Here is a 27,340-nt window from a genome sequence, read left to right as displayed (position 1 = left end):
CAGCCTAATTTCTGCGTAGTCGGTACGCCACACTACGGAACTCTACGCAGTTCCAGTGGCTTAAAGAATAACTACCGGTATAGTTGGATCGTTTTTGTTTTTTATATAAAGCCAAATAAAAAAAAAAAACATGTTTAGCGTCCTGTTTTTTCGAAAAATGGGAAGGAGGCCCTTTTTTTCTTTTTTTTTTCTTTCAAAATGGCCGCTCCGTACATTTTCCCTGACATTCAGCCTATTTTTCAAGATGGCGGCCGACAATTTTTTTTTTTCTTTTTTAAAATCAGAAATACATTTTAGCAGTGCTTTTCATGTTTTTTTTCTTTCAAAAAAAATAAATAAATAATAAAAAATAAATAAATAAATAAAAAAAAAATAGGAGGCGGCCCCCAAAAAGGAAGCAGGCGGGAACGCTGTTTTTTTTCTTTCAAAAATAAAAAAATAAAAAAATAAAATATTTTTAAAAAAAGCGGGCGGGGACGCTAAACATATTTTTTTAATGGCCTGAATGGCAAATAAAGTTCTTGGTGGTTTTAATTTAGACAGTCTCTGTATATCTATTTACACCCCCCGCCCCCCTCTAGAATCCCGCGGATTTCCGCGGGTCCTGCTAGTTATTATTATTATTACAATACCAAGTGTGACCGAGGATTCAGTTTTGATATGGGTTTACCTGTACTGGTTCAAGCTGATCCCAGTTGACTGTACCCACTGATCGGCCAGGGTCTGCATAGAGCACAGTATCAGGAGGACAAAGTACATTCGGAGCTGTCAAATCTGAAAATATGAAGAAAAATATGAAGCATAAAGGTTTCAGCATAGATTTAAATAAAAGAAAAGAACATCATTAAACAAAACATGTTTCTGAGTTTTAATATCTGCACAGAGCACTCTGTACAGTATTGAAGATAATTTAGAATGCATGCCTTGAATTTACACATCCATTTTTTTATTTATTTATTTCTGATATTTATACAGGGTGGCACATATCACCAATTTGGTGGTCTTCCATGAGGCCCTGTTTGGTAATAATACAAACAAATAACAGCATCAAAAACAAAATAGATAAATACACAAGCATATAAACAGGTAAAATACAAAATAATTGGTATCCCCTTGAAATAACTGATCATTCAAGAATCATCCTTGATCATTTACAAGAAATAGGTAAATGGAATTTTCAAATTAAATATAATTTTTTAAAAACGTTCATTTAATAATCTGATAAAGCTTAACGCACGGGATACCAAAATTGTTATATACATATTTAAATTCAATTGCTCTTTAACTAATACACTTAGCTTGTTTACGAGATAACTGAAAATGGATAAATTACATGTATGAATATATGATATAACGATAACCATGTCAACCAAATTTCATAATTTTGCAAATAGGAAAAAAATGGTTACCTTTGCACGAAACCACCAAAAGTTCACTTACACGTCATCTACAGATAACAGGGCATATCACCATCGAACTTGAATATCTTCCAGAATTATATCATAGGCAATATCTAACCATTCTGATTTTATTTGTATTAATTATTAATCTGTAACATTTTGACTGGAACATAATTAGTTAACATCCAATTTCGGACTGGCTACTAACTTTCTACACCCTCATCATCTTGGAAGATAACTACATTTTCCTCTATCAAAAATTTCTTATGGGGTTCATCCATTGCTAGCATCTTAGTACCAGTATATTGGTGAAGGCCAGGAAGAGCAGTATTCAAGCAGGATTTGTATCCTGTGTGTATACGACCAACAAATTATATTATCATAATCCTGAGTCATCTTGTACATAGTATTCAACAGGTTAAATGATCTGCCTACCAACACAAGTCTGTGCCAGACCATCCCATCGGCCATCAGCCAGGCAGCGCCTTGTAGTAGTACCAATGGGAGTGTAGCCCTGACTACAGAGGGTGATACAGGTAGTCCCATAGGCCTGTCTCATGGTGGGGTCCCTAGCTTGATCAGCTAGCTGGCAGCCATTCACATAGCCATGTGATGGGATGTCCAAAGGCAGGCACTGGACAACTAGAAAGAACAGAATATCACTCATGTATAAAAAGAACTTGTGTGACAGATGTGTACATCAGTATTGTGATTTCCTTGAGATAAAAATTATGTATTTGTAACAAACATAATGACAGTGAAAGAGCGCATGGCCCGAATTCACAAACATGGACATCTGACGGTTTCACACTTATTTTGCGCTAATTTTGGACCATGGGTTATGTAAATGAGGGTTTAAACCATGGGTTAAATTTATACCTCTTTTGTTAATTCGGGTCAATGAGTTCCAAGTTTTTTCATATTTACAATTCATGTAAGCTTTCCACACAGTAGAAACATGGACTTTAGATTCTGATACTAAAAAGGGGTTTGGAAAGCCAGGGTAACATCAGTACAACTGACTGATGGTTAAAAACAGTAAATGCTAACCTGAGCAGGATATAGGGCCTCCACTCCAAACTCCACCTCCCTGCCCGTCATCCTGACACACCCTCCTCACAGGCGTGGCCTCACTCGCCTCATGTCCAACGTCACAGAAGAGGGAGCATACGCTGCCGAAGAGCTCTCTGTCATGGGGGCAACCACTTTTACCCCCATGGAGTGGAGCTGGCAGATTACTGGCTAGGCAGGTAACAACTACCAAAGAAAAAGAAAAAGAAAACTACATCAAATGATTAAGTGGCTATACAAGTCAAGAATTCAATGTGAAAGCTAGTAGGCAAGCCCAAGGTATTAGTTCATTTATAGTCCTGTTACTTTGTAAGTATTGAGGAAATATTAACGTAAATTCACATCAATTATGTTTAATATATTGTTTCTTACTTTGGTCTGACCTACGCTCTTGTAAGGCTTTAACAAATCTTGTAGGGCTATAAAAATACTAAAATCTTATATGTACTCTATGGGACATTGGCTTGTACTTACCAAACTACGGAATTGTTTAAATTATATCTATTTATTTATTCAATGTAAGCGAAAGGTTGGATTTCAAATTTAAAGCCATAGGTTTCCCTTGTTTAACTAAAACCAGATCTGTCTGTATGGAGCCAGAAGGGCATTAACTCATATACCTAAACACAGAGTTAACGCCCTTCTGGCTGTCAACAGATGATATTTTGTCTTCATTTTCAAATAGAATAATGACCAATCAAATCAAATCAAACCATATAATCCTTGTCATATGAACGTATAAAACAAGGGTGATGAAATGGTGGCAGTGGTGGGATATGTTCTAAACCATCAAAATGACTGAATCTAGCTTGCCTTAACCCTAAAGACAAACAATGTTACACAGTGTAATGTCCCCTTAACACCCTAAATGTACAGCTCCGAAACACAAAATGATGACTAATTATTAATTAATTAAGACTTGAAGCAAATGTGATTGCTTTGACTACAGCATATTGAAGAGTTACTTGTGCTGAGTTCACAAGTTTTGGACTACAGTATCTAAAGAGTATCAAACATAACTTGCCTTTGCAGGTTGGGAGAGGGTGTTCCCATGACCCGGTAAGGCCGCAGGTTGCCAGAGATGCTCCTTGTATGAAGTACCCCTGGCTACACTCAAATTCACATTCAATTCCAGCAGGGATTTGAACCTCTGTCCCACATACTGAGAAATCATCAGGCACTTCCAGCGGTCCTTCAAGGTCGGGTCTCTCGCAGGTTTCCACTGAATGGACATTTGGATATTTTAATATAGCAGTCAATCACTATTCTAATTATACATACTGTTTTCACAGCTATATGTTTAAATTCATGCACATTGATGAAATTTGTTCAAAATAGTTTAATAGTGTAATTTAAAAGGATTAGTGAGGATGAATTTTATATTGACTCAACTACTTTTGTAGATGCTTTTTTTCAAACAAATTCATTATAGGCCTTAAGTAATACATACATACAAATTAAATTGTATACAGTATAATGATGTAAGAATTTTATCTAATATGACCTGTCATGGGCCCAGGTTTGGACTATGGACATTATTCAAAAGTTAACAAGATCTTTATTATGAAATAAAGACTCAACAAAAAAGAGAAATTAACATACCTTCACACCTTGGAGAGTTCCCTTCCCAGAATGCTTCATCACTTCCTGTCTGTGCGGAACATCGGAGCACATTGTTAGTAATACTAAAACCAGGCAAGCAATCGAAGTAGCATGAAGAGCCATATGATGTCTGGCAATGTCGACCGTTCAGGAACACACCATTCTCTGGGGGCTCTAGTGCAGAGCATTGAAGTACTAGAATAATGAAAATTGCAGATTAATGAAAATATCATAAGGGAAGGTGGTGATATTTAGAATATATTATTCCACAAAAATATGTTTATTACAATGACTTTACATGCATTGAAGGAATATACCTCTGTGTATCAAAAAAATTATGAATATTTTAAAATTGTGTTGGTTATTTAAAAGCTTCCCATTTAAAAGAATCTTTGTCACGAAAATAAGTTCGGGGGTGAATTAGAAAAAAAGTTCCAGAGATGTCAATATGTTAAGAGCTGTAATGCTTTTCCATTAACGAAAGACAGAAATTACATTAGTAATTTCAGTTGGTTAATGCAGTAGGCCTATTCTGTTAGCTTTCCAAAAAGCACAAAACACACAAACCTTCACAAGCTGGAGGTTGAGACGTCCATACTCCTGCGAAACCATCTTTTTGGCATGATGATGATCTAGGTCCCTGGAGACGGTAACCGTGACTACAGGTGAATTCACAGGTCGAACCTCTAAGGTTGCCATGCTCGCAATTGACAATGAGACCAGGGGTGATTGGCATGGTGGAACAACGTATGACTGATGAAATAAAAGAAAACCCACAAAACACAAAACAATGAACATGAACATATTTATCATCACATTTTAACAGGAATGTAAATTGTCAATTAGATAAATTGAAGTCGAGTTAAAGTAAAAGTAATGCATCATTCAGATGTTGTTTTGTGTTATAGCCGTTCCTGTTTAAAGATGTGAAGATATGCAAACATTTGCCAACCCATTGGTTGTCAAAATATGTCTTCTATGTCAATATCATATGAAAAAGAAAAAAAAACAAGTCTAGCCTTTGTAAACCAAACTTTACCTAGAGGGTGCAAAGAATAATATAATGTCAAAAAGTTACACCACACTTTTCTTTATAAGCTTTTCATTTGAACAACTTGCATGAAGTATAGTTACTTCCTCTAAAGCACTTTAAGCTCATAATAGCCCATCTTTAATGACAAATATGATGGTCATACATTAAAGTCTTTCAGCTTTTAAAAAATGCATTTAAAGGTAAAGACCAGTTATGGTCATGCGATTGCATTGTGAAAGAAACGTTGTGGAATCGATCAGAAAAGGTTGATCATCTAGCATCTAGCATCTGCAAGGTTCTGGAATTATCAAAATGATAAGAAATTCGGCCCATTCTTCGTAAAGTTACAAGCACTATACACAGAAAGATGTATATGGGACTACCCTATATCTCTCACAGACCATGAGAGAAACAAAATTTACCAAATATATGAATTAGTAGACGGTTTCCCGGCAAATTTTTTATCATCATGTATTAGTCAAAACATATTTTTTCACATGATTGGTAATGAGAGCTTCCATTTCATTTTTTGAAATTGGGGCGTTTCCAATACTGGTCTTTACCTTTAATGTTCAGGTATCGTTAATATTATCCTAAATACAATAATAAGATTGATAATTGCAAAAATGTCCAAACCTTGAACAGTGACTGTAAATACACAGGTGCCCTCGTTCCCTTGTCCATCTCGGGCTACGTAAGTGATTACATAATGGCCCTGGGGAAGCTGTGCTCCAGGGGCAGGACCATCATGAGTGACATCCGTGATGGTGGCACCAGAGTTATCGATGGGTGTGGGTGGAGTCCATGATCCTATCCCGCTCTCCTGTCTGTCCTCTGCGTAAAGGATCTGAGATAGAGGGCAGTCTTCAAAACTAGGCCCTGCAGTGTCTGAAAAATAAAAAGAATGGGTTCTAAAGATCAATGTAGAATCCTCAGGACTACTTCAACTGACAATGGATATATTTTACCCTTTCAAATAAATATTCATGATTGCAGGCCAAATTTATCAGAAGTTCTATATGAAAATATGTCATGAATGGATTTCCTTTATACTGCAAAATCTTGTGTTTTGATGATTTATATTTATACCAAGTAGGAATTTTCATGTAACAATAACTTATTTTACTTGAAATTGCAATATTCATAGTAAAATAAAAAAAGGCTGTGGATTTTCATTTGCCATATTTACATACACATTTTTTTCAAAAATCCATTACGTACCGAGGACCTATCATTTGGAACTCACTGACCTCATCAATTAAATAATCTCAATCACTGAATGTTTTCAAAAGAAGGTTAAAATTATGTATTCTTGCAAAATATTAATCTAATCTGGCTGCTGCCTACCAAGCAACTTTTATATTATTGTACCCATGTATTCTATTCTGTTATGTAACAATGTAGTTCGTTGCATGATGTTTTTTTATGGCTTGGTGAAATTAAATTGAATTGAATTGGATTAAATTGGTTGGTCTATTTACCGGTAACACATTGAATAAACTATAATTTTTACACAATAAAAATACTTCAAAACTTATATCCCCCCCCCCATCACCTAATTGAAACAAAAATACAGTTCATTCATTGTTTGTTTACCAATAGGTAAACATGTCTCGTGCTTTTCCTGCCCCCTTCTCCATCAAAACCAGGCCATCCTAGCAATTTCGGACGTTAAATGTTTTGATAATCATTTTTTGTATTATTATTTTATTTCTTTTTGCTTGTCACACATTTTTGTTATACTTATGCCCGCAGCAATAGAATCCTGTATCTCCCAATTTAAAGACATGGTTAATCCCATAACAATAATGGGAAAAGGAGAGGGGAGGAGAGGGGGGGGGGGGTAAAGTACTGCACACAAATGATACCTTGGCACTCTGGTTTAGACCCAGTCCATCCTGATGAGGTGCAGACCCTGCTGCTAGACTGACCCAGGGGTATATCGTAACCCTTATCACAGGAGTAGGAACAGACACTCTGGAAAAGATTACTTTGAGTGCAGGAGACGATCCCTTTCTCAGGAGGAGATGATACGACGTCAGCTGAGCATGTCAGTTCTGGTTGGAAATAAAACAAATAGAATTAGAAATGTTCATGTGATAGGAAAACAAAATACGAGAGGTGCATGACGTAGTATGTGCATGCATAAATCTATTGAGAGCCTGAAGGCTGGGCATTAACTCTGTTAAAATTGATGAATTAACGCCCTAATATGGATCTTGACAGATGGGGGGGGGGGGGCACTCCCCCCACTCCGGGAACGGAGGGACTGCATGCATGTTTCCAAAATTTCCGGCTCATAACAAAAGAAAAAGGTCTACCCATATTGACTTTACACACCGGACTTATGCTGAAAAAGGGGGAGGGGGTGCTGAAAAGGCTTGTATAACAAAAGAAAAAGGTCTACCCGTATTGACTTTACACACCGGACTTATATGCTGAAAGGGGGGGGGGCGGTGCTGGGAACACGCATATGCGTACCCTAAATAACACTCAGTGGGGGGGGGGGGCGGGGAGAAGCCCTCCTTGCCAGTTGATGATGACTAATGCAGAAGAATGGGTCTCAACACCCTGCAGGGCAAGTCAGTTATGGACCCTGTTTCATAAAACTGTTGAATAACAAGTTGCAATAAATGTTATAAGCTGATGAAACCGTAACGGCCGGTGCATTTGATTGGGTGAGAGTAACAGAAGTGTGACAATGTTATTGATAACAAGATTTATGAAACGGGGCCCTGGTTTAAAATAAAACAAATAAAATGAAATTAAAACAAACAAAACAAAAAAGAAAACATCCCCCAAACGATCGGCCTCTCGATCATCATCAACAATCGAAAGCCACGAAGTTACCGCGTAATTTTACTTTGCAGCTTAGCTTATTAATTCTAGAGTTGTATATCTATCATTTTCTTTAATTGGTATTGGATCATCGCTTTCTCAAAATGTTAATCATATTGTATTATGTCTGTCAAAACAAAAATAGTTATACCATTTTTTTTTCATTTTTTTTTACTTCAACCAAGTTTACTCACCGACACATCTCAGCTGCGACCCGCTCCAGTCAGCTGTTAGCAGGGTTGGGGATTGTCTGTTTTCAGTACACACTCTATCGGCTGTTCCACCGCTGAGCGTGTATCCCTGAAAACACGAATAGTGACAGGAGGATCCAACAAGGTTTCCTTTTGTACACGAAACATACCCGCGGTCCAAATGGCTGATGGAGCTACATTTGATCACTTTAAGCAGGAAGATGATAAAGAAGGAGGGGAAAATCTTGTAAATTATTCAAACGCATGCGTGAGTTCTAAAACTATTACCATGGGATGTGTCACTATGAACATCACTGACAAAGAAAGCGGACAAAATATACAGTTCCTCATGCAGGTAGACAAAGGAAAATCCCTTCACTGCTATTATGTAAACATGTGTGGAACAGGTGTCACATGCATATTCACCTGTTCTACACATTTTTAAATAATAGCAGTGAAGGGATGTTCCTTTGTCTACCTGAGGAACTGTATATTTTGTCCGCTTTCTTTGTCTGTCATATTCATAGTGTGTACATTCCACTTGGCTTTGAAGCTCCATGCTCCGGGGAATTTCGGAGGCCAGGCACCATGCATGCAGTCTCGCATTTATTACAAAATATTAAATTATACCGGCAAAATTTCAGTGTAAATTATCAACTTTATATGGGGATTGCGTTGGGAATAGTGCATCAAATAATTTTTTCAAATTAAGTACACTGCCCTTCCTATATTTCGTGTGACAGAGTTGGTAAAAGAAAAATATATCCTGAAGAAAAAAAAAACCCATGATTAACAATCTTCGATAACGTTAAATTTGCTGATGCGTGTTTTCGCGTGTTTTAAAAATATTTTTGCAGTTGGAAAAAGGATGAAATTACACAAATTCGTGGTCGCTTGTTCATTACCCATTCAACAATGGATGAGAAATCATTGACAGGGACAGCAAACATTTGCTGGGATACCATTTTCTGATGTAGGAATTCTAAATCCTGAAATTTCATGCCCTCTTTTATCTCATCACCACCTGGTCAAAAGTCAGGGGCGGATCTACGGGGGTGGGGGGGGGGGGGGGTAACCCCCGCCCCCTTGGGTTTCCAAGCAAAACAAAATATTTTTAAAAAAAATCGCCTCGCCTTCATTGGGTCATCCCCCCCCCCCCCCCCCCCCCCTTAGCAAAAACTAGATCCGCCCCTGACAGTTGCTGATTAGCGCATAACTTTTCGGCGGCTTGGAGCATGGGGTCAAAGGAGAGCGACTTGATTCCACTCCTTCTCTATCACCTCCCCGCTTTAAGCGATAAAATAATGACATAGTAATTTTTATTTAAAAAATTGATTAAGGAATAGATAGATCGATGATTACAGACGCAATCACGGTTGTGTAATATGTGCAATATATACATTGTGATGTATTCCAATATCATCTTTTCTGCAAGAGTAAAACAAAAAAAGGCAGAGATAAGATAACTTTTAGAAGGTTCGTGTTAAATAAAAGAAATAGCAGAAAAGCTAACTTTTTTTTTTTAATAATCTCCCTAAGAAGTAAGATGTATCATGAGATAATCGTAAAGACTTTCAAGATAAATCGGAATTAGAACAGGTTTGAACTTACAAATAATTTGGAACATGACGTAACACTGGCTGTAGTTTGGCACATTATCCCGGGCCTGGTATGTAATCGTATGGTCACCTTCTGAAAACAAAGCACCAGGTGGATTCCCATGCCGTCTGTAAACAGGATAGGGACAATCGAAAGGAAGAGAGAGAGTGTGTGTGTGTATGTTTGTGCGCGTGTGCGTGTGCGTGTGTGTGTGTGTGAGAGAGAGAGAGAGAGATGGAGAGGGAGAGAGAAAGAGAGAGAGAGATGGAGAGGGAGGGGTGACAGAGAGGGGGAGATAGTGAGAGAGAGAGTGAGGGAGAGATAGAGAGAGATAGAGAGGGGTGGGTGGGTGGTAGAGAGGGGAAGATTGTGTGAGAGAGAGAGAGGAGAGAGAGAGAGAGAAGAGAGAGGTAAGAGAGAGAGAGAGAGAGAGATGGAGGGGAGAGAGAGAGAGAGATAGACGATGAGAGAGAGAGAGAGATGGAGGGGAGACGGTGAGAGGGTGAGCGTGTGCGCGTTGAGGCGTGTGTGTTTGTATGTGCGTATAGCGAGAAAGAGAGAGAGAGAGAGAGAGAGAGAGAGGGGGGGAGAAAGTAAATGTATTTTTACCATACAACATCGCGATATGCATGGTATTGATAATAAACGATATTCTCTCTGTCACCCTCTCTCTCTCTCTCTCTGTCTCTCTGTCTCTCTGTCTCTCCGTCTCTCTCCCTTCCCTCCAACCCTTTCATGTTATGTCTTTCATCCACCCCTCCCACTCACTTCACCTCTTTACCCAAGTCTGACTTTCAACAATCAAGATTTGATTTGGATTTTCATACTTGACCGGGGCGGGTTTATCAACATCTGTAGCGGTAGGCTCGGACCACGTGACCCCAAAGGGAATGGTAGCCGTATGAATGATTCCAAGGGATATGTTGCACTTCACGTCAAACACCGGCGGAGTTGTATCTGTATTGAAATAAAAAGGAGAATGTTATTTAAGAAAATGCAATGATTACTAAAAAATTACGTAGATTTTCTACGGCAAAATGTATAAAGACAAGCTTATTCATCTCCTATATAATTATCTACGGCCAAAGTACAGCACTTAAAAATATAAATCCTAAAGGTTGCAGTTATAAGGGGAAGGTGAGATCCTGAACACATTTCCTGATTGTAATCAAGTATGATTGTAATCAAATAACCTATTAACATTTTGTTGCACACTTGCCATGTTTATCATCTTCAGAAAAAAAAAGTTATTGATCTTAAAACAACATTTCCTTTTAAGTTCTCCCACACATCCGCCATATGCGTTCAACAGGGTTAACCAGACTGAAGGTTACTTTATGTTTATCTATGAAATAGAGCTCATGAAGGCGGTCCACAAAAGGAAGCTGGTATAACCCGGAAATTTTATAAAAGGGTGAGGTCTACAGAGGTATTACTTGAAGGAATGGTAGAAGGAAACAAGATAGAGAGACAACGAATCACTTGGTTCGACAACATCAAGATGTGGCCAGGACTTTAAATGAAGAGGTCAGGCAGCTCTTAGGAAACTCTCTCCCAAGCTCCCTACGTTGTAGTAGTGGTGGTTATTTTACCTGACTGCTAAGAAAGCATAAATGCTTGTTAGGAAGCAACCAGAAGACCGACTGCTTTAGGTCCTCTCCGAGGGACCTGGTAATGAGGATTAATGCCTTACCAAAGGGCACTAGCGCATCGACTTGATTTCGAACCCGGGTCGCCGGATTACGAGACCACTGCTCTACCGACTGAGCTATCGCGCCTCCTAAATAAATGTATATCTAATACTGAATCATTCATATCTAAACATAAAACTCATCTTTTCAAATTAGCATATCAATAGTAGGTCTACTAAAGCATAAGTAATGTTGTAATCTTTCTCTTTGTAATTATTACTATGATCAAAGCGATGGGTGTGCATCGAGGCCAACCCTGGCCTGGGACGGTACCAGATGAATGAATGAATGAATGAATATATTCCACTGACGCAATAGCTGTTGCAATTGCTGCGTCATTCCGACTGCGTTATCATTACCGGCGCTAATCCAACCTGTGCGCACAATTTGCCCATAGGCCACTAATTACACGTATCATTTGCACTGTTAATTTCCGATTTTTTTTTTTTTTTTGGGGGGGGGGGGGGGTATGTTTTCACTCCAATGTGGCCCGTCATGGACTGCACCGGTCAATGACGCAGTCTTACGTTAGCAAATTGAATCCTCGTGAAGTGCAACGAGAATTACTGGTCTTGACGCAAACACCAGATCTAGATGTCTATAGTGACAACTGAAAACTCCGAATACGCCAAGAACTAAAGTATATTCTCTGATGGACAGATGGGGGAGGGGCGGAAGAAAAAAGATGGTGAGAAAGAAAGAAAACGGGAGCGAGAGAAAGAGCAATATACATAATACAAATATACACATATACAAGTGTGAAAGGGAGAAGGAACCTGTGAAAAGATATTTACCTTTAGGTTTCGGAGTGGGTGAGCTCCTTCTTCTTCGCCTTCTCCTCCAAAAGGCATCTAATATTCGAAAACGAAAAATACAAAAGTGCCGTGTTATCATAATCACTATCTTTACAAAAGCATAATAAGAGTAATTATCTATTTTTAATAGTTTCATACCTTTACCAAATAAAAGTAATATAATATATATATATATATATATATAGAGAGAGAGAGAGAGAGAGAGAGAGATAGATAAAGATGGAGGGAGAGAGAGTGAGAAAAAGAAAAAGATGGAGAGAGAGAGAGAGAGAGAGAGAGAGACAGACAAAGGAAGAGGAAGAGGACATGAGCTGAGCCAGGAATGGGAATTTCATATACCTCGGTAGTACGTGATATCCGTGTAATAATACGGAAAAGAGTTACTTCACGATCGACAACAAAATTAATGAAACATAAAATATTGATATAAAGATATGTAGCAGCAGCAGGTTTTTGCTTAGACGATGTATTAACATTCCGATACTGATTTAAGTAAAGTTTGATTACGAAAATATATCATGTTCACTTTCTTATGTAGGCATGGACGATAATATGTAATTTTACATGTGTTTCCCACTCTGGAAAATATCGCAATCAACATCAATGTAGTTAGATAATATCAACAAGTTTCCTGAGTAAATAAAATCGATTGTGTAGAATTTCTATATTAAAAGGCTTCCAGATATTTCTACAACCTGGATCTATTACTGATAGCTGTGCTTTGGGGTTTTACAACTTTGTAGACATTATGATAATAACAATAATAATAAATACACATGGTATTACATAAAGCGCTATTATTTTCAATGCATTGCTAAAAAAAAAGAAAACTCCAGTAGAACCGTTTGCAGACACCGATTATATAGCTGAAAAGTTAACATCAAATTACAGATAAACTTGAGTTCTGGTAAATATAGAAATAAAATTCTAACATAATCCAACGAAACTTGCACCGAATGTTCAAGATTACAAATAAATGACATGTGCTAAACAGTATTGGTAGAAAATCTATAGTGGCTGAGTAATGAGCAAAGAAGGAAAAGGAAATCTGGATAAGTAGGCCCTACACCATGTGCTTAAAAAGGGCAAGTCCACTTCAATAATTACGTACTTTCAAAGGAAGCAGAAAAATCAGACAAACCAATCAAAAAAAGTGTGAGTAAAATCGGCTAACTAATAAGAACGTTATGAATTGTTAATGACATGAAAAACTTTGAAAATCACTACACACAGATTGTTTTCTTTATATTGATAATATAAATTTCCGACTTCCCCCTATAAATCTTCTTTCTTCACACCAGCATCCAAGTTAAATTGATCGTAATATGTTTTCGTGTGGAACTGTGGATGCACTAATATAGATTAATTGTTTTTATTCTGTTAAATCATGAAAATGTATATTTAAATAAACTATTTAATATGAAAATTAATAATTATGAATAGACAGTATTGCGAAAATAGTATCAATGTCTCAAAGTTCATAAACGATTGTAAAATGTCACGTATGTAATATGATACATATCACATATAACCTGCGCAATGGCATGGGAAATTTAGTTCTTGTGGATAAAAAAGGAAAATAATGGAATGAAAACATATAAGGTAATTGCTAAAAAGTGAGGCGATGACGTCACAAACTGATAACCAATTTTGCAATTTGTGTAGTGATTTTCATTGTTCCATAGTTTTTCATGCTTTAAAAAAAAGTATAACTTCTTTATTTGTGATCTGATTTTCCTAAAACTCTTCTTGCTCTCTTTCTCCTGTTTTTCCGCATCTATTGAAAGCAAGTTATTTTTGGAATGGACTTAACCTTTGACACAGGTCACTAGGTGCAAATGGGAGTTGTGGGTTCCTTCGAAGATGACGCCCAGCAAGTTTGTATGCGTTTGTTTTTATTTCACTGGTTCAAAAAACCAATCTACTGCAGGATAAATAATCCAGAATAAATTATAACAATTTTCTCTCAGAATGCGATTCCTAAACCAGAGCTCAATATAAGCTTGAAGCTTAAAGGATAACGTAGACTATTATAATGAAAATGATAGTTGATTGCCATAATAAAAGTCATAATTCCCTTTAAAAATTCGCTGATATATATGAAAAACATCATAACAATTGCCGATCCTGAGCCAAGAAGGATATTGTTTGGGAAGTTCTGTTATTTGACCTGCGAAAAATAGTAACTACGGAAACGATACTGCTACTAAATAACTGGAAACTCAATTCTTGAATAAAATTATATTGTAGAAGCATTTAGATTAGATACTCAACTTTCATCCCACTCAGAAAGTTCCATTTACATAACAAGGAAATAAAGTTTGACCGTTAACCTTTGGAAAATTGCACCGAGCATGAACAAAAAATCGATGAAAAAGTAAATCTTAGACTTCAGTTGACATACATGTACATAAAACAAGAACATTTCATATATATGAAACAAAATGATAAATACACAGGGTGATAGCAACAAATGAAACAAGTTAAGAATGTTATTGAATTGTCTTTACTAATACTAGTGGAAGAAAGCAAATATACATGGGGTCTAATCAGATGAAATATGGTTTTAAATGTAAAAACCCCAGTAATGCAATACGTTGAATTAACGTCCAAGTCGGTCTTGTCTATCGTGCATCTTGAAGAAGTTTGAAAATATATTTGTTATTTTATATCCCTATGCATTAGGAGTGTTTACAACAAGAAAAGAATAGTTTTACTTTAAAAAAAAAAGAGTAATGCAGTACGCTGAACGTCGGTCATGTCTTGTCTATCGTAAATCGTAAAGAAGTATGAAAATACATTTTTTATTTTATATTCCGATGCATCACAGAATGTGGAGCAACAGGTATGAAACGCTGAAACGGATGTCTCAAGACCGAGGAACTTGGAGAGACACTTGACATAAAATTTTGATTGGGTCACTGAACCTGTCATTAACTGACAGATCACTATTGATGATGATGCATTAGGAGTGTTCACAACAAGAAAAGAATAGTTTTACTAGGAAAGACGTTTCCTGTCGAATCACTTTTTAAAATGTATTGCTGACGTCACGAATAATTTACCTTGTCCCGGGAAAAGGTGAACTATTCGTGTTGGGGTCTTATCAGGTCAAGTATGGTTTCAATGTAAAAAAAACCCAGTAATGCAATACGCTGAACGTCGGTCATGTCTATAGTGAATCTTGAAAAAGTTGAAAATATATTTTTTTAATTATATCCCTCAGCGTAAGATTGTTGCGTTTGGAGTGTTCACAACAAGAAAAGGGATAGTTTTACTAGGAAAGTTAAAGCTTAGCTGCCATAGTTTATAGGAGGGATTAGACCGCCCTACAAGGTCACTGGACAGGTGGTTATCTCATCAATTCAGCTCTCAGTTAACATAAGAAAAAGAGGATCATGGGGACCAATGGTCACCGATTAGGCATTGTTTGTTATATAGAGGGCGCAAGTAGCTACAAGTAGTGCAGTGCGCCTTTAAATAGTATGGCCATAATAATAATAAGAATCCGTTTTTTTATATAGCGCTCAATACACCGATCCAAAGATGTGCCTAAGCGCTTTACAGATATATTATTACCCCGGTCATCGGATTCAGGCTTACCCGCACACAATGTGTGCACATTTTCCACTCCCTGGGGAGCATTCCAGCCAGTCGCCATTTTACAAGCGCACACTTGCTCGTCCAACCACATGAACGTTCGCATCCTACCGGGTACCAATTTAACACCTGGGTGGAGAGTAGCAAGTGCAGGTAAATATCTTGTCAAAGGATATTAGTGCCGTGTCGGGATTCGAACCCTCGACCTTCGCATCTACAGTCAAGCGCCTTAAACCACTCGACCACGACACTCCCACCATATATGTAGGAAGGACAGAAAATAAATTAAACAAAGGGAAATAAAACAAAGAACAAAGATACAAACATAATAAAACATAAAGCACACACACACACACACACACACACGCACAAAAACACAGAAAAAAACTATATGGCAACGATGGTCGTAAAAATGCGCAAATATTTCAATTGCAAAGAATATATTATTAGCTTGATAGAATGCCTTCTATAAAGAAAAGAAAATGTTTGAAGTTCTATATATTTCTTTATAATTTGTGGATACGATTATAGATAGAACTTAATTTTATTACAAATCAAGTCATAACATTTCAACGTGAAATTGACAACCATTTTAAATAATTGTTATAACGAATAGTACTACGACTGTATAATAACACGAATTCGGACTACTGCTACCACAAATTACTAGTACAGTCAAACCTGTCTATAGCGGCCTTCCAAGGGAAACACAAATGTGGTCTTTGTAGAAAGGTGGTCTCTAAAGCAGGTTTGACAGTAGTAAAACTGCTACTTCTACTAGGCACTATACCTATACTCCTATAGCTGTTGCTACTATTCTACTCCTTGTATAATACTCCATGCGAATACAAGGTATCTGAAAATATATTGGATATAGCATAGATAAGACACGATAATAATTAATATAGGCCACAATGGTCAGGAGAAGAGATGGTAATAAATAAATTGTGCACAATTAACATTACCTGTTCCTTGGAGAAGAAGCGATGCCATCACCAAAATACACAAACCCCTTATTAGGAGAATCTTCATGTTGAGGCTCCGTGTTTTGATAAGTCAGAAGGCGAAGGCTGATAGAATAGAATGGAGCTTCTTAGGATACTCGACTTACATCGACGCGCATAGAACTATCAACTAGCTTCTTCAGTGCAAAATCTGAAATACGTCGAGAGAAAGAAATTAGGATGACCTTCCTATACCACGCTTGTAACCTTTAGTTGTGTTTACATTAAAATCATCGGACAAGTGAAATTATAGACGGTTGTTTATATCCGGGTCGCTAAATCACCCTCCAGCAAAGTAGTCATGTGGGCCAGCTGGGCATTGATTGGTTAAAAGGCAATCACCACCACTTTCTTTGACCTATCACATACGTCGTTTCGTGATAAAGGTTCCCTCCTCCGAAACAGGGGGGTCGTCCCTGATACCAGCCAAGGAAAACAACAAATTAAAAGGCTAATGGTCTTGATTCGTTGTCTGGTCGTGTCAATTTCACCAAACTTAACTATGAGCTAATTGTCAACGAGTGGGGATTTCCACGTTAAAAATTGTCACAGAGTGTGTACAAGTTTTGTAGCTTCAATTTTAAAAGCGGGGTATACTGCCAGCTCTTAATTGGAACTTTAAACTTATTGTTTTAGATATTTGACTTCGATCGTCACATGTCCATGCATGCTTAGTAAAAGATTGATCAGTTGTGAACAACTTCGCCACCGTCCTGTACATTCACTTTTAATGCACAAGCGATTACTGATGCGATCGGAAACTGTGGGCGGGAGATTCTAGCTAGCTGATACGGTGTTGTTTTTGTTTCACATAACCTGATGTAACACGGTCAAATTTCTTGTCCTTAGAGAACGTCTTATTAGAAATTATTTTGAGGTTCTACAGGAAAAATTGAGTACCACTTCCAACTTGTTCTCAAAGCTTCAAACTACAGTTCACCGCTAAAGATGAAGATGTCTGCAGGTAAGAATTATGTGATTTTAAAAAATTCAATTTTTTGAAGGCACGATTATACTGTATTGTTTACTAAAGATGATTTTGCCTCTTTATATTGCAGTTGAAATATTTTTATTGAATGCTTCTGGTTCTGACAATTATTTTGAAAGCCTGTATGAACATAAAAGCTGTCATGAATGCAGAATTGTTGTCTTAAAAAAAAGATCATATATTGAGCTCTTGAGGTGAAGGAAAGTGTGAATTAGGTAGGGGCTACATAATTTGAACTCAATATAACAAAATGTGAAGGCCACTCGGATTATCATCATAAATCATCATCATCGACACCGGCACCTGCACGGCCACCACCACCACCATCACCATCATCATCATCATCATCATCATCATCACCACCACTACTACCATCATCATACTATCATCATCATCATCACCACACCACCACAACTATCAACTTTATCGTCATTATTACTACATTATCCTTCTCCTCCTCACCCTCCTCCTATCATCACCACCACCACAACCACCATCACCACAACCACTATCACCGACACCACCACCACCATCATCATCTTCATCATCACTCCTCCTCACCATGCCTCTGAGAATTCGAAAAATACGCCCACTACTCAGTAAATGTATGTACAACGTTCAATTCGGTACATTTTATGTTAAAGATATAAGGATAATAATTACAGTGCTTATATAGCGCCTAACACTTACTTTGTCAGAAGTCTCTAAGCGCTCTACAATAATGCAGCATAATTACCCTGGCTTTAGCAGTGCAGCTGTTACGCGCGCTGCGTTTCAAGGAATAAATTCCTACCAGGTACCCATTTACTTCACCTGGGTGGAGTGTGGCAAATGTAGATCAATGTCTTGCCAAAGGACATTAGTGCAGCGGCGGGACTCGAACCGCGGACCTTGTGATCGAAAGGATGAGTTCTTGTAAAAGTAAAAAATACTCTGTGAGCTTTCTTATTCTTTTTGCACACGTTACATGTCAGTTTAGAAGGCTATCAGGTAATAAAATATATCCCCTGCGTTAAAGGGCTAATTCTAATCGCCCTCATATTCGAAATGTGAAAGAGATTTGAAATAGCTGACAGGTGGACGAAACTTTCATACCACCTGTGTCGATATCCCATATAGCCATTTATGTCTGCAGTGCATGTGATTTTCATCAAGATTGAGTTGATTTCATATAACGTTGAAGTTTCTGAAAACGCGCAGTGTACCCACCAATTCATGTATATGAATTTTCATTACCCGTTCTAAATAACTCGTATGATTCGCATGATCATTTCTAGCAGCGTTTTAGATGGATGCTATTAAAGCTAGGAACTTAAATCTGCTAGAACAGATATCCTTGGCATTACACAATTATCTTTAAATGTGTTATTTTCTTTCAGAGGCGGGAAGAACCGGAATCAGCAGCTGTTTGTTGTGTCTGTTCTTCATCCTCATGATGACAGGAAGCTCTGGTAAGATAACCAACTGAACTCGATAGCATGATCCGTTTCTTCCGAATCAAATTAGTTTTTTTGTAATCAGGTGCGGACTGTGGGATATTTAGGTGTTCTCCCTATTACATCATGGAGTAATCAATGGTAGTCTGCAGATACTGCAGACCCGTGAGCAGAGAAGCCTTAAGCAAAGCCTAGCTCTGTCAGTCTCTGGCCAAATTTCTTATTATTTTGTTGAATCGAGAATCTTGCAGTACACACCAATACTTATATATGCTAGATGATCTCAACGTTTCTTTCACAATGCAATCGCTTGACCAGAACTGGTCCATACCTTTAGAAGCCTATAAAACAGAAATTATTAAGAGACAAAATTAATGGAACGACGAAACAAACAATATTTTGTCACCCTCCACTCTTTCAAGGCTTGCCAAACAGCAATAGTACATAACGAGCTTTGAAAAAAAAACAGTCACATACCATCACAAGTTTACGCAGGAGCTAGGGAGGTCAACAAGCAAAAAAATGATGTAAATTCAAACTTGTAAAAAATTAAGAAGCCATGTGAAGCAGTAAGTCCCTTTGTGAAGCTGAGTCAGGCTCCAAGGCTTGCATAAGGGTCTTTGATGCACTCTCGTGCAAGCTGAGCCATATATTTTGAAGCGTTTTCAAATAAATCTTACTATTTCATTAAAACTTAAAACTTTGGTTGAGAATGAATATTTAATTGCAGCTGATTTTTGAAGCTATACAATACAAATTCAAACCTGTTGCTGTTATTTGTTGAAACACCCTGTGTACGTATCTGCATGCAGGAGCAACTGTCGGGTCACCTTTCAAACTCAGATCACCTTTACAGATATCGACTTTCTATCGACTTCTCCGAAAGAAAAGAAAAAATGCGCAAAACCCTGAATATGATAATGATATAAGATTAGGTTAGATTGGGTTCTCCTGTTCCTGCTTATATGAATATAGTTTTACTTACTCTTTTGGGGCGCGGGGGGGGGGGGGGGCTCTTTGCGTACTGTCCACAGCGTGGCAACTTTGTTGTGGTGTGTGATAGGGCGTATGTTTGGGTGTGTGTTTTCTTCTTTTATGTTTATGCTGTTGTAGGTGTGTAGTTTGTGTAGTTTAATGGAAAATAACAAATAAGGGTATTTGCGTTTGCCTCGGCGTCGCTTGTTAAAATTAAGATCAGCCGACAAGTTAATTCATTGTTTTTTGGTAATTTAAATGGAATGCAGTAATGTACCTATTGTTTGTAATTTTGTTTCGTTAAATGTAAAAGGAATACGTTAGAAATCAAAGAGGCAGAAACTCTTGGATTGGTCTAGAAATAAGCGAACAGATATAATAGTTTTACAAGAGACATATTGGGAAAAGATGGAAGCAATTAACCGTGGAGTGGAAGTGCATATTTTAGTCACGGAACATGTCATAGTAAAGGGGTCATTATATTAATTGATTCAAAATTAGATGCTCAAGTTTTAAAGGTAGTTGCACGTGTATTTTCCTGTTCGTAGAAATAAATAAATTGGAACAAATAAGTTACATGGGTACCCGGTAGGATGCGACCGTCATTATTGGTCAAACAGTTTTTGAGTGTCAAGTAACGCCTGGCTGGAATGCTCCCCAGGGAGTGAAGATTGTGCACACATTGTGTGTGGGCAAACACTGAATCCAATGAACGGGGTAATAGTATATTTGTAAAGCGCTTAGAGACATTGTTATTGCTATTAAGCGCTATATAAAAGCTAAATATTATTATTATTTTATTATTATTTTTTGATTGATTTTAATATTGAGACTTTAAAAGAAAAAATTGGAAGGAATATTCCAATAATAAAGGGTGGAGATTTCAATGTGATTCGAGATAAAGCCTTAGACTATATGGGATGCCGAAACAAAATATTCACTCTAGATTTAGTTTTGGTTTTGATAGATTTTTAGATGATCATGTATTAATAGATATAGGCCTATAGAGAAAGGAATAACACAATTTTTTTTTAAAACTTTAATTTCTAACTTATAGACAGGTTAATCCCTATATGCAAAATAGATTAGATTATTGGTTTAAGATATCTGAAAAGTAAGATGCACTGGGATATTTTGAGTTCCCGTTACTGGGGGGGGGGGGGGTGGGCTTGGGAGGCCCACGCAATTACGTGATTATGTTTTTGTTTTTTGAAAGTATGTTTAGCACTGTGAGCAAAGCAAAAAACAATAATTTCACCCGATTTCTCACTGTATGTTATGTTATGAAGAAAATGTACAATTTTGTTTAATATGAATGATTTTTACAATATGTATTTGATTTGAGAGAAAATAATAAAAGATATATTTTTAAAAAAAATTATGTGTATTCTTGATTTCTTTGCAGATGCTTGGAGAAGACGAAGACGAAGACGGGCTCCCCCGCCACCTCCCCCCGGTAAGAAAAGTTTCAGACAAAATTCAGACAAGAGTTTTGCTCATTTTGCATTGAAATGATTATTCTCACTCCTTTTCATGTCCTGTATTTCCATGACGTATATTTATAATGAAGTATAATGCAGGTCTGAATACGAATGTTACAATACTTTGATTGCATTTAATCATATACATGTATTTTATCGTGTTTTTTCATCTCCCCCATTTTTTTTTTTTTTACCTGTCAACGGTTATATAGCATTTACTAAGTATATCTGTAAAGCGCTTAGAGACATTGTATTAAGCGCTATTTGAAAGCGGAATATCATTCATTAAAGGTATAATTGACGGCTTATTTTTACCCGACTGCTAAAAAAGCACATGTATGCTTGTAAGTAAGTAACCAGGGGACAAACGGCTTTAATTCATCTCCAAGGGACTTTGTAATGAGGATTCATGCCTTAACAAAAATCATCGACTTGGTTTCGAACCCATGGCCTACCAGTTACAAGACCACTGCTCTACCACTGAGCCATGAACTCTTGAGTTCTTTCCTTGCCATTTCTTTAAGACTTGAAAATAAATTAAGTTGCATATTCCATGCGAACGTACCGAACAGAAGATATAACAGTAAACATGATCGCAAAACTGACAAGAAATCAAACTAAAGCAATTTTAGTAGCCTCATTCATCACACTTTGAAATATGCAATAACTACGGATTTTGTAATCTGAACTTGATTCACAGGCTATCATAATGGCTCTCGAGTTATTTATTTAAAAGGCTTTGCAATCACATTCGTACATGCTGTAACTCTTTTGTGATCATCTTCGTTTCCTATATATTTATTTCCACGTCAAAATAAAAACAATATTATTTAATCTTCAAAATACAAACATATATAATAAGATATCTGAATTGGAAAGATAAAGAAAACTTATAAATAGCTTGTTAAAAAAAAACTTAAAAACTTACACTTTGGTACATGATTCACATAAAATCAAGATTTTTTTTTTAAAAGAGAAAGAATTCCATACACATTGAAGTTATAAACTATTAGAATTTATCAAAAAGAAATTGCTTATATTATTGGTTGATTAAACAGACACAACTGCGCCGACGTTCACTTATTGTCCAAATGCGATTGGTAATCAGTACACCACCACGACGTCGATGACGGTCCCGTGGAGGACCCCAACTGCAACCGACGATAGAGGCTCAGCTACTGTATCGTAAGTAGTTGCAAAGCTCAAGCGCGTTTCTTACAAGGCGCCATGGCAGTAGACATTTGACTATTGAATTATTACTTATAAATTCTTATCTCCCTAATCCAGGGTACCAGTCATTTCATTCAAATTCTATAATTATGGCAAAATAATTAGTAAGCATGATGTATTGATGATGATGTGTAGAAGTACCGGTGTGTTGGCTCATGCAGTCAGTAGAGCGTCCGCCTCACAACCGGGCCTGAGGTCGTGGGTTCGAACCCCGGCCGCGTTATACCAAAAGACGTTAAAAGACGGGAGTTGCTGCTACCTTGTTTGGCGTTCAACATTAAGGGATAGAGCAACGTCGATCTGGCGCTGCTCAGTGGCTGCCGGGCTCACGATCAATTGGGCAAAACAAACAAAATCCATTTTCGGTTTAACTTCGGTTTAACATTTGGAGTGGACTTTAAAAAAGATTATTATTATTATTATTAATTAAATCACATGACGATGCCAATGTACATGTACATATTCACCGAGCAGTCACCGGCGGGCGGCATCGAAAACTTTAAAAACGGGGGGGGGGGGGGGGGGAGTGGGGGCTTCATAAATAGAAAGCTTTCTTGATTTATTTAGACTATAACCTTAATCGAATGCACTTTTGAAATGCAATTATTAAACAAAGTAATGATGATTTCTTGAATAGCGCACATGTCTGTCATGTCTTGCTTTAACATAATTATTGGGTATCCATTTACACCTGGGTGGCGAGTGACACATTTTTGTTTTGCCCCCGAAAATTTGAAAATCTCTCCACCTCCCTTGAACACCAGGGGAGGGGGCCCGTCTCCTTGTTTGTAACAAATAAATGGAAAATTAATGTGTTTTTACCTGTGTTTTTTCCGAGGGAGGGAGGGGGCGGGCCCCCGGCCCCCTCCCTGGATCCGCCACTGGTCACCCCAAGTGATTTATATTTATGATGGATTTCCCCCTATATGTAGTATAACGTCTGGTTCGGGTCCTGGTTCGACTTTCGCAGCGGGCTCTCGTTCTACAATATACACTGCCCGAGACAGCGCCGGGAATCAAGCAACTTGTACCGTATCCTTTACGGTCATTGGTAAGAATTGGATCGTGAAACAGAGATACAGAGAGAGGGAGAGAGAGAAAGAGAGAGAGAGAGAGAGAGAGAGAGAGAGACGGGGAGAGAGAGAGAGAAAGAGAGAGAAAGAGAGAGAAAGAGAGAGAAAGAGAGAGGAGGAAAAAGAGCGGCGGGGGGGGGGGGGTAGGAAGGGCGGGATCTGGGGGTTTTGCCATCCCCTCTCCAGTATTCAACAAGATAAATTTGTATTGTGTCTACATCATTAGTATGTTTATTATTATTATTAATATTTGTATAAATATGATTATTTTCATTATTATGATTACGACTATGATAATGATGACAATGATTGATGATTGGTATCACCATTCTGTCAGCATCATCACTATTGATTTATTTGTATTAGAACTTTTTATACATTTAATCTTTGATGTTGATTAAGTCTGCGTAAATTCAAAAGTCTGAGGAGAATTTAATCGTTATATCTATGATTTTCTTTTTTCAATTGCTGGATTATTTTTTCTTTCCTGACCTGAAAATATGGGTCGACATTGGCCAGGGTCCAAGGCCCTCAGGAAGTATTAATTCTTGCATAAGTACAATGTGAAGAAAAAAAAACTTCAAAAACATAATGATTTTATTGGTTTAAAGTTCCTTGTTTCGATATAATGATGGACTTGTCGGTTTATGTTACATCTTTACAAAAAAAAAATCACGGGGAACTTTACAGGAAGATCTCGAGGTAATTCCAAAAGGGAAGTAAAATAATGTTGGCTAATGAAAGGGGGTGGGGGTGGAGGCGCTGGCCGTGGCAAAATCCAATCTGAATATAATACATTAGTTTCAGCCCCAAAGCGCTGGAAAAATAATAACCCCTTGTTGTCAGCAGACATTCCCTTTCATCAAAATGACACTGATTTTTACCAATAATTATATTTATTTTTATAATTACAGAAGTGCAAATCTGTCACTGCTTGCTTTTAAGCTATACATCGATCAATGAGATCGAAAGTATCATGATATGTCTATCTTCTTTTCCGTCTTTTATTTCTCTATCTCTCTCTCTTTCTTTCTCTTTCTCTGTCTCTCATTCTTTCTCTCTCTCTCTCTCTCCCTCTCTCTCTCTCTCTCTCACTCTCTAGATATCTCTCTCACTTATTTAACCCCCTATATAATATGCTCCTCCCTGTCTTTGCATTGTTTCTTAGGTTGCATTTTCCTTCTTTCTCCTATTTTCTTTCTTTTATTATCCACCTCGTTCTTTATTGTTGGTCGTATGACATTAGTTTACCTTCTTTAATATTTACTTAGTATCTTTCTCCCTCCCCCTCTATCGGTTTCTTTCTCTCAATCACTGACTCTCTCTGTTTTATGATGGCAATTTCTAACTTTTAAACAAATCTTTTTCTATTTACTCTATTCCTTCTCTTTCGGATTTTATTGTATATAGTCTTTAATTCCTTTATACAAAAGTCATGTAGTATTCTCTATTTCTAGCACATATCAATACGGGTCTATTCTTTTCTCCTCTTTTGTCTTTCTCCCATTTTTTTCCTCACTTTCTCATGTGACACTATCGATCTTGCTCTGTCATGAATTGCTTCATCAATAAACAAACACAAAAAAAGAAGGAAAAAAATATATACCGTCCAACATTTTGAACACTCAGTTGAAATCCAGCACATCGTTCAGATTCCGGAAATCTTTGTTCCGGAAATACAGCTTTAGAATTCCCCCCATGGCGACAGAGCCGGAACTATAAACATAGGAACCGGAAAATAATATACCGATTGTAGTCGCAGATAAAGCACAAGTGAAAGTGATTAAACACAAAGCAAAATACTAAATAGAAAGAAAGCAGAAGGATGCGATGCTAATAGATAAACACTTGTTTGTTTTCATACAGCATTTTTACACAGTCGATGAACACATTCCTCTTCCTCTTAGCGTGCCAGAAATATAAGTTGGCGACGGTCACCTCTCTCATAGAAAATATATCAATCCCTAGTCCATAATGTCATTTAAAACACATTTAACAAGACATTTTTGGGGTTGAATTGGCGAGCAATCCGAGTTCCTACTCATCATAGATCTCTCCATGACATGACTTGTGTCCACACTACCTCTAAAAACTTGTTATAAGCTGTTTTCTCCGGGGTCACCAAACCATCATTGTGTTATTCTAAATTCTTGATGTAACTTAATTTGATTGTATATCTATTTTGATGGTTGAACAAATAAATGATTTTAAAAAAAAATATTAAAAAAAGAACTGTTCATACCTTACATCCCACCAAGACGTCTAATGCTTATGGTGACAGAGCACTGGTATGTGGAACGCCCTCCCAGTATAGCTACGCTCCATTAATACAGATGTCGAAGTGAAAGCCCTTAAAACTTATCTCTTTGATAAGTGTTACCTTTTATCGTAAAATGCAATTTGTAAAGCGCATTGTGAGGGCCTATACGGTCTTAAAATGCGCTATAGAATAACTCATAATTATTATTATCTCTAGACCCAGTGAAGTAATACGAGAATGCAATGCCGTCAGATCGGAATCCCCCCGCCATTTAAAACAAGTGGAACAGAAAGATAGAAAGGGAAAAAGCGCGAAAGACAGGGACAAGGTGAAAAAGATAACAGGACTCTCACCCAAAGTTGTTTATGAGATGCAATGATAACTTATTGTTAAAATAGATCTACATAATAAGCATAGAGAGTGTATAGTAGGCGAAATTAAGGATCGAAATTATGATTCATCTTTTGGCTTACAAAATGTCTAAAATGATTACGCTTGTTAGCTAGGGTGAGTTTGCATTAGGCATCGTGGATATGAAGGAAGTGATTAATGCTTTTTGTACCATGTTGACAGAATCTGTTCCAAAAGCAAATAATTAGTTCTTTATCAAGAGTCTCTAGCCTCCCCCTTCCTCACACCCTTCGCATGATGTTGGTAGAACAAGAATTACGCATGCGCAGAAAAAGGAAATCCCCCAGTAGTCTGAATAAAAAGCGAAAGTTACATTCGTAGTACTGACGTCATTTTAATGAGTAACATATTTATAGAAATTGCCTTTCGCTGAACATGTATATGTATTTAATATTGTCTACACTACATAATAACTAATTTGTTTTTGAAAAAATACTGTGAAAGAGCTTAAATTTCTTCGAGTTTGAGAGATGTTATATTGTATTGTATTGTATACATATTGTAGACATCCAAAAGAAAGCCAACCAGAGACTATACTTTATTAGGGTAATGAAAAACTTAAGAGTAGATAGTAAGTTGATAGAACTGTTCTTTAAGTCCCTAATTCAGAGTGTCCTAACCTTCAACCTAATTTGCTATTAT

At 37.2% G+C, this 27,340-nt stretch overlaps 2 protein-coding genes across 2 annotated transcripts in view; one reads left to right on the top strand and one right to left on the bottom strand.

The window, feature by feature from the left end:
* Window positions 1–649: 649 nt before the first annotated feature.
* LOC105437801 (P-selectin) lies at window positions 650–17,125 on the bottom strand. Its single transcript, XM_030990764.1, has 13 exons — window positions 16,806–17,125; window positions 12,220–12,276; window positions 10,562–10,691; window positions 9,747–9,862; window positions 8,139–8,342; window positions 6,975–7,163; window positions 5,743–5,994; window positions 4,641–4,826; window positions 4,074–4,268; window positions 3,496–3,693; window positions 2,451–2,657; window positions 1,836–2,042; window positions 650–774 (listed from the first exon to the last, which is right to left on the bottom strand). The coding sequence occupies exons 1-13, from the start codon at window positions 16,870–16,872 to the stop codon at window positions 650–652; spliced, it is 2,133 nt and encodes a 710-aa protein (XP_030846624.1). The 5' UTR covers window positions 16,873–17,125.
* Window positions 17,126–17,287: 162 nt separating this feature from the next.
* Window positions 17,288–27,340, top strand: part of LOC580186 (sushi, von Willebrand factor type A, EGF and pentraxin domain-containing protein 1) — a 42,651-nt gene continuing 32,598 nt past the window's right edge. Inside the window, exons 1-5 of the mRNA XM_030990043.1 lie at window positions 17,288–17,808; window positions 19,212–19,283; window positions 21,649–21,699; window positions 22,783–22,909; window positions 23,887–24,005. Of these exons, the coding sequence (XP_030845903.1) occupies window positions 17,793–17,808; window positions 19,212–19,283; window positions 21,649–21,699; window positions 22,783–22,909; window positions 23,887–24,005 (385 nt within the window). The 5' untranslated portion in view covers window positions 17,288–17,792. The remainder of the gene's footprint in view (window positions 17,809–19,211; window positions 19,284–21,648; window positions 21,700–22,782; window positions 22,910–23,886; window positions 24,006–27,340) is intronic.

This window comes from Strongylocentrotus purpuratus, unplaced genomic scaffold, assembly GCF_000002235.5.
Source record: "Strongylocentrotus purpuratus isolate Spur 01 unplaced genomic scaffold, Spur_5.0 spur5_scaffold_19, whole genome shotgun sequence".
NCBI lineage: Eukaryota > Metazoa > Echinodermata > Echinoidea > Camarodonta > Strongylocentrotidae > Strongylocentrotus > Strongylocentrotus purpuratus.
This window is presented reverse-complemented; position numbering and strand designations above follow the sequence as displayed.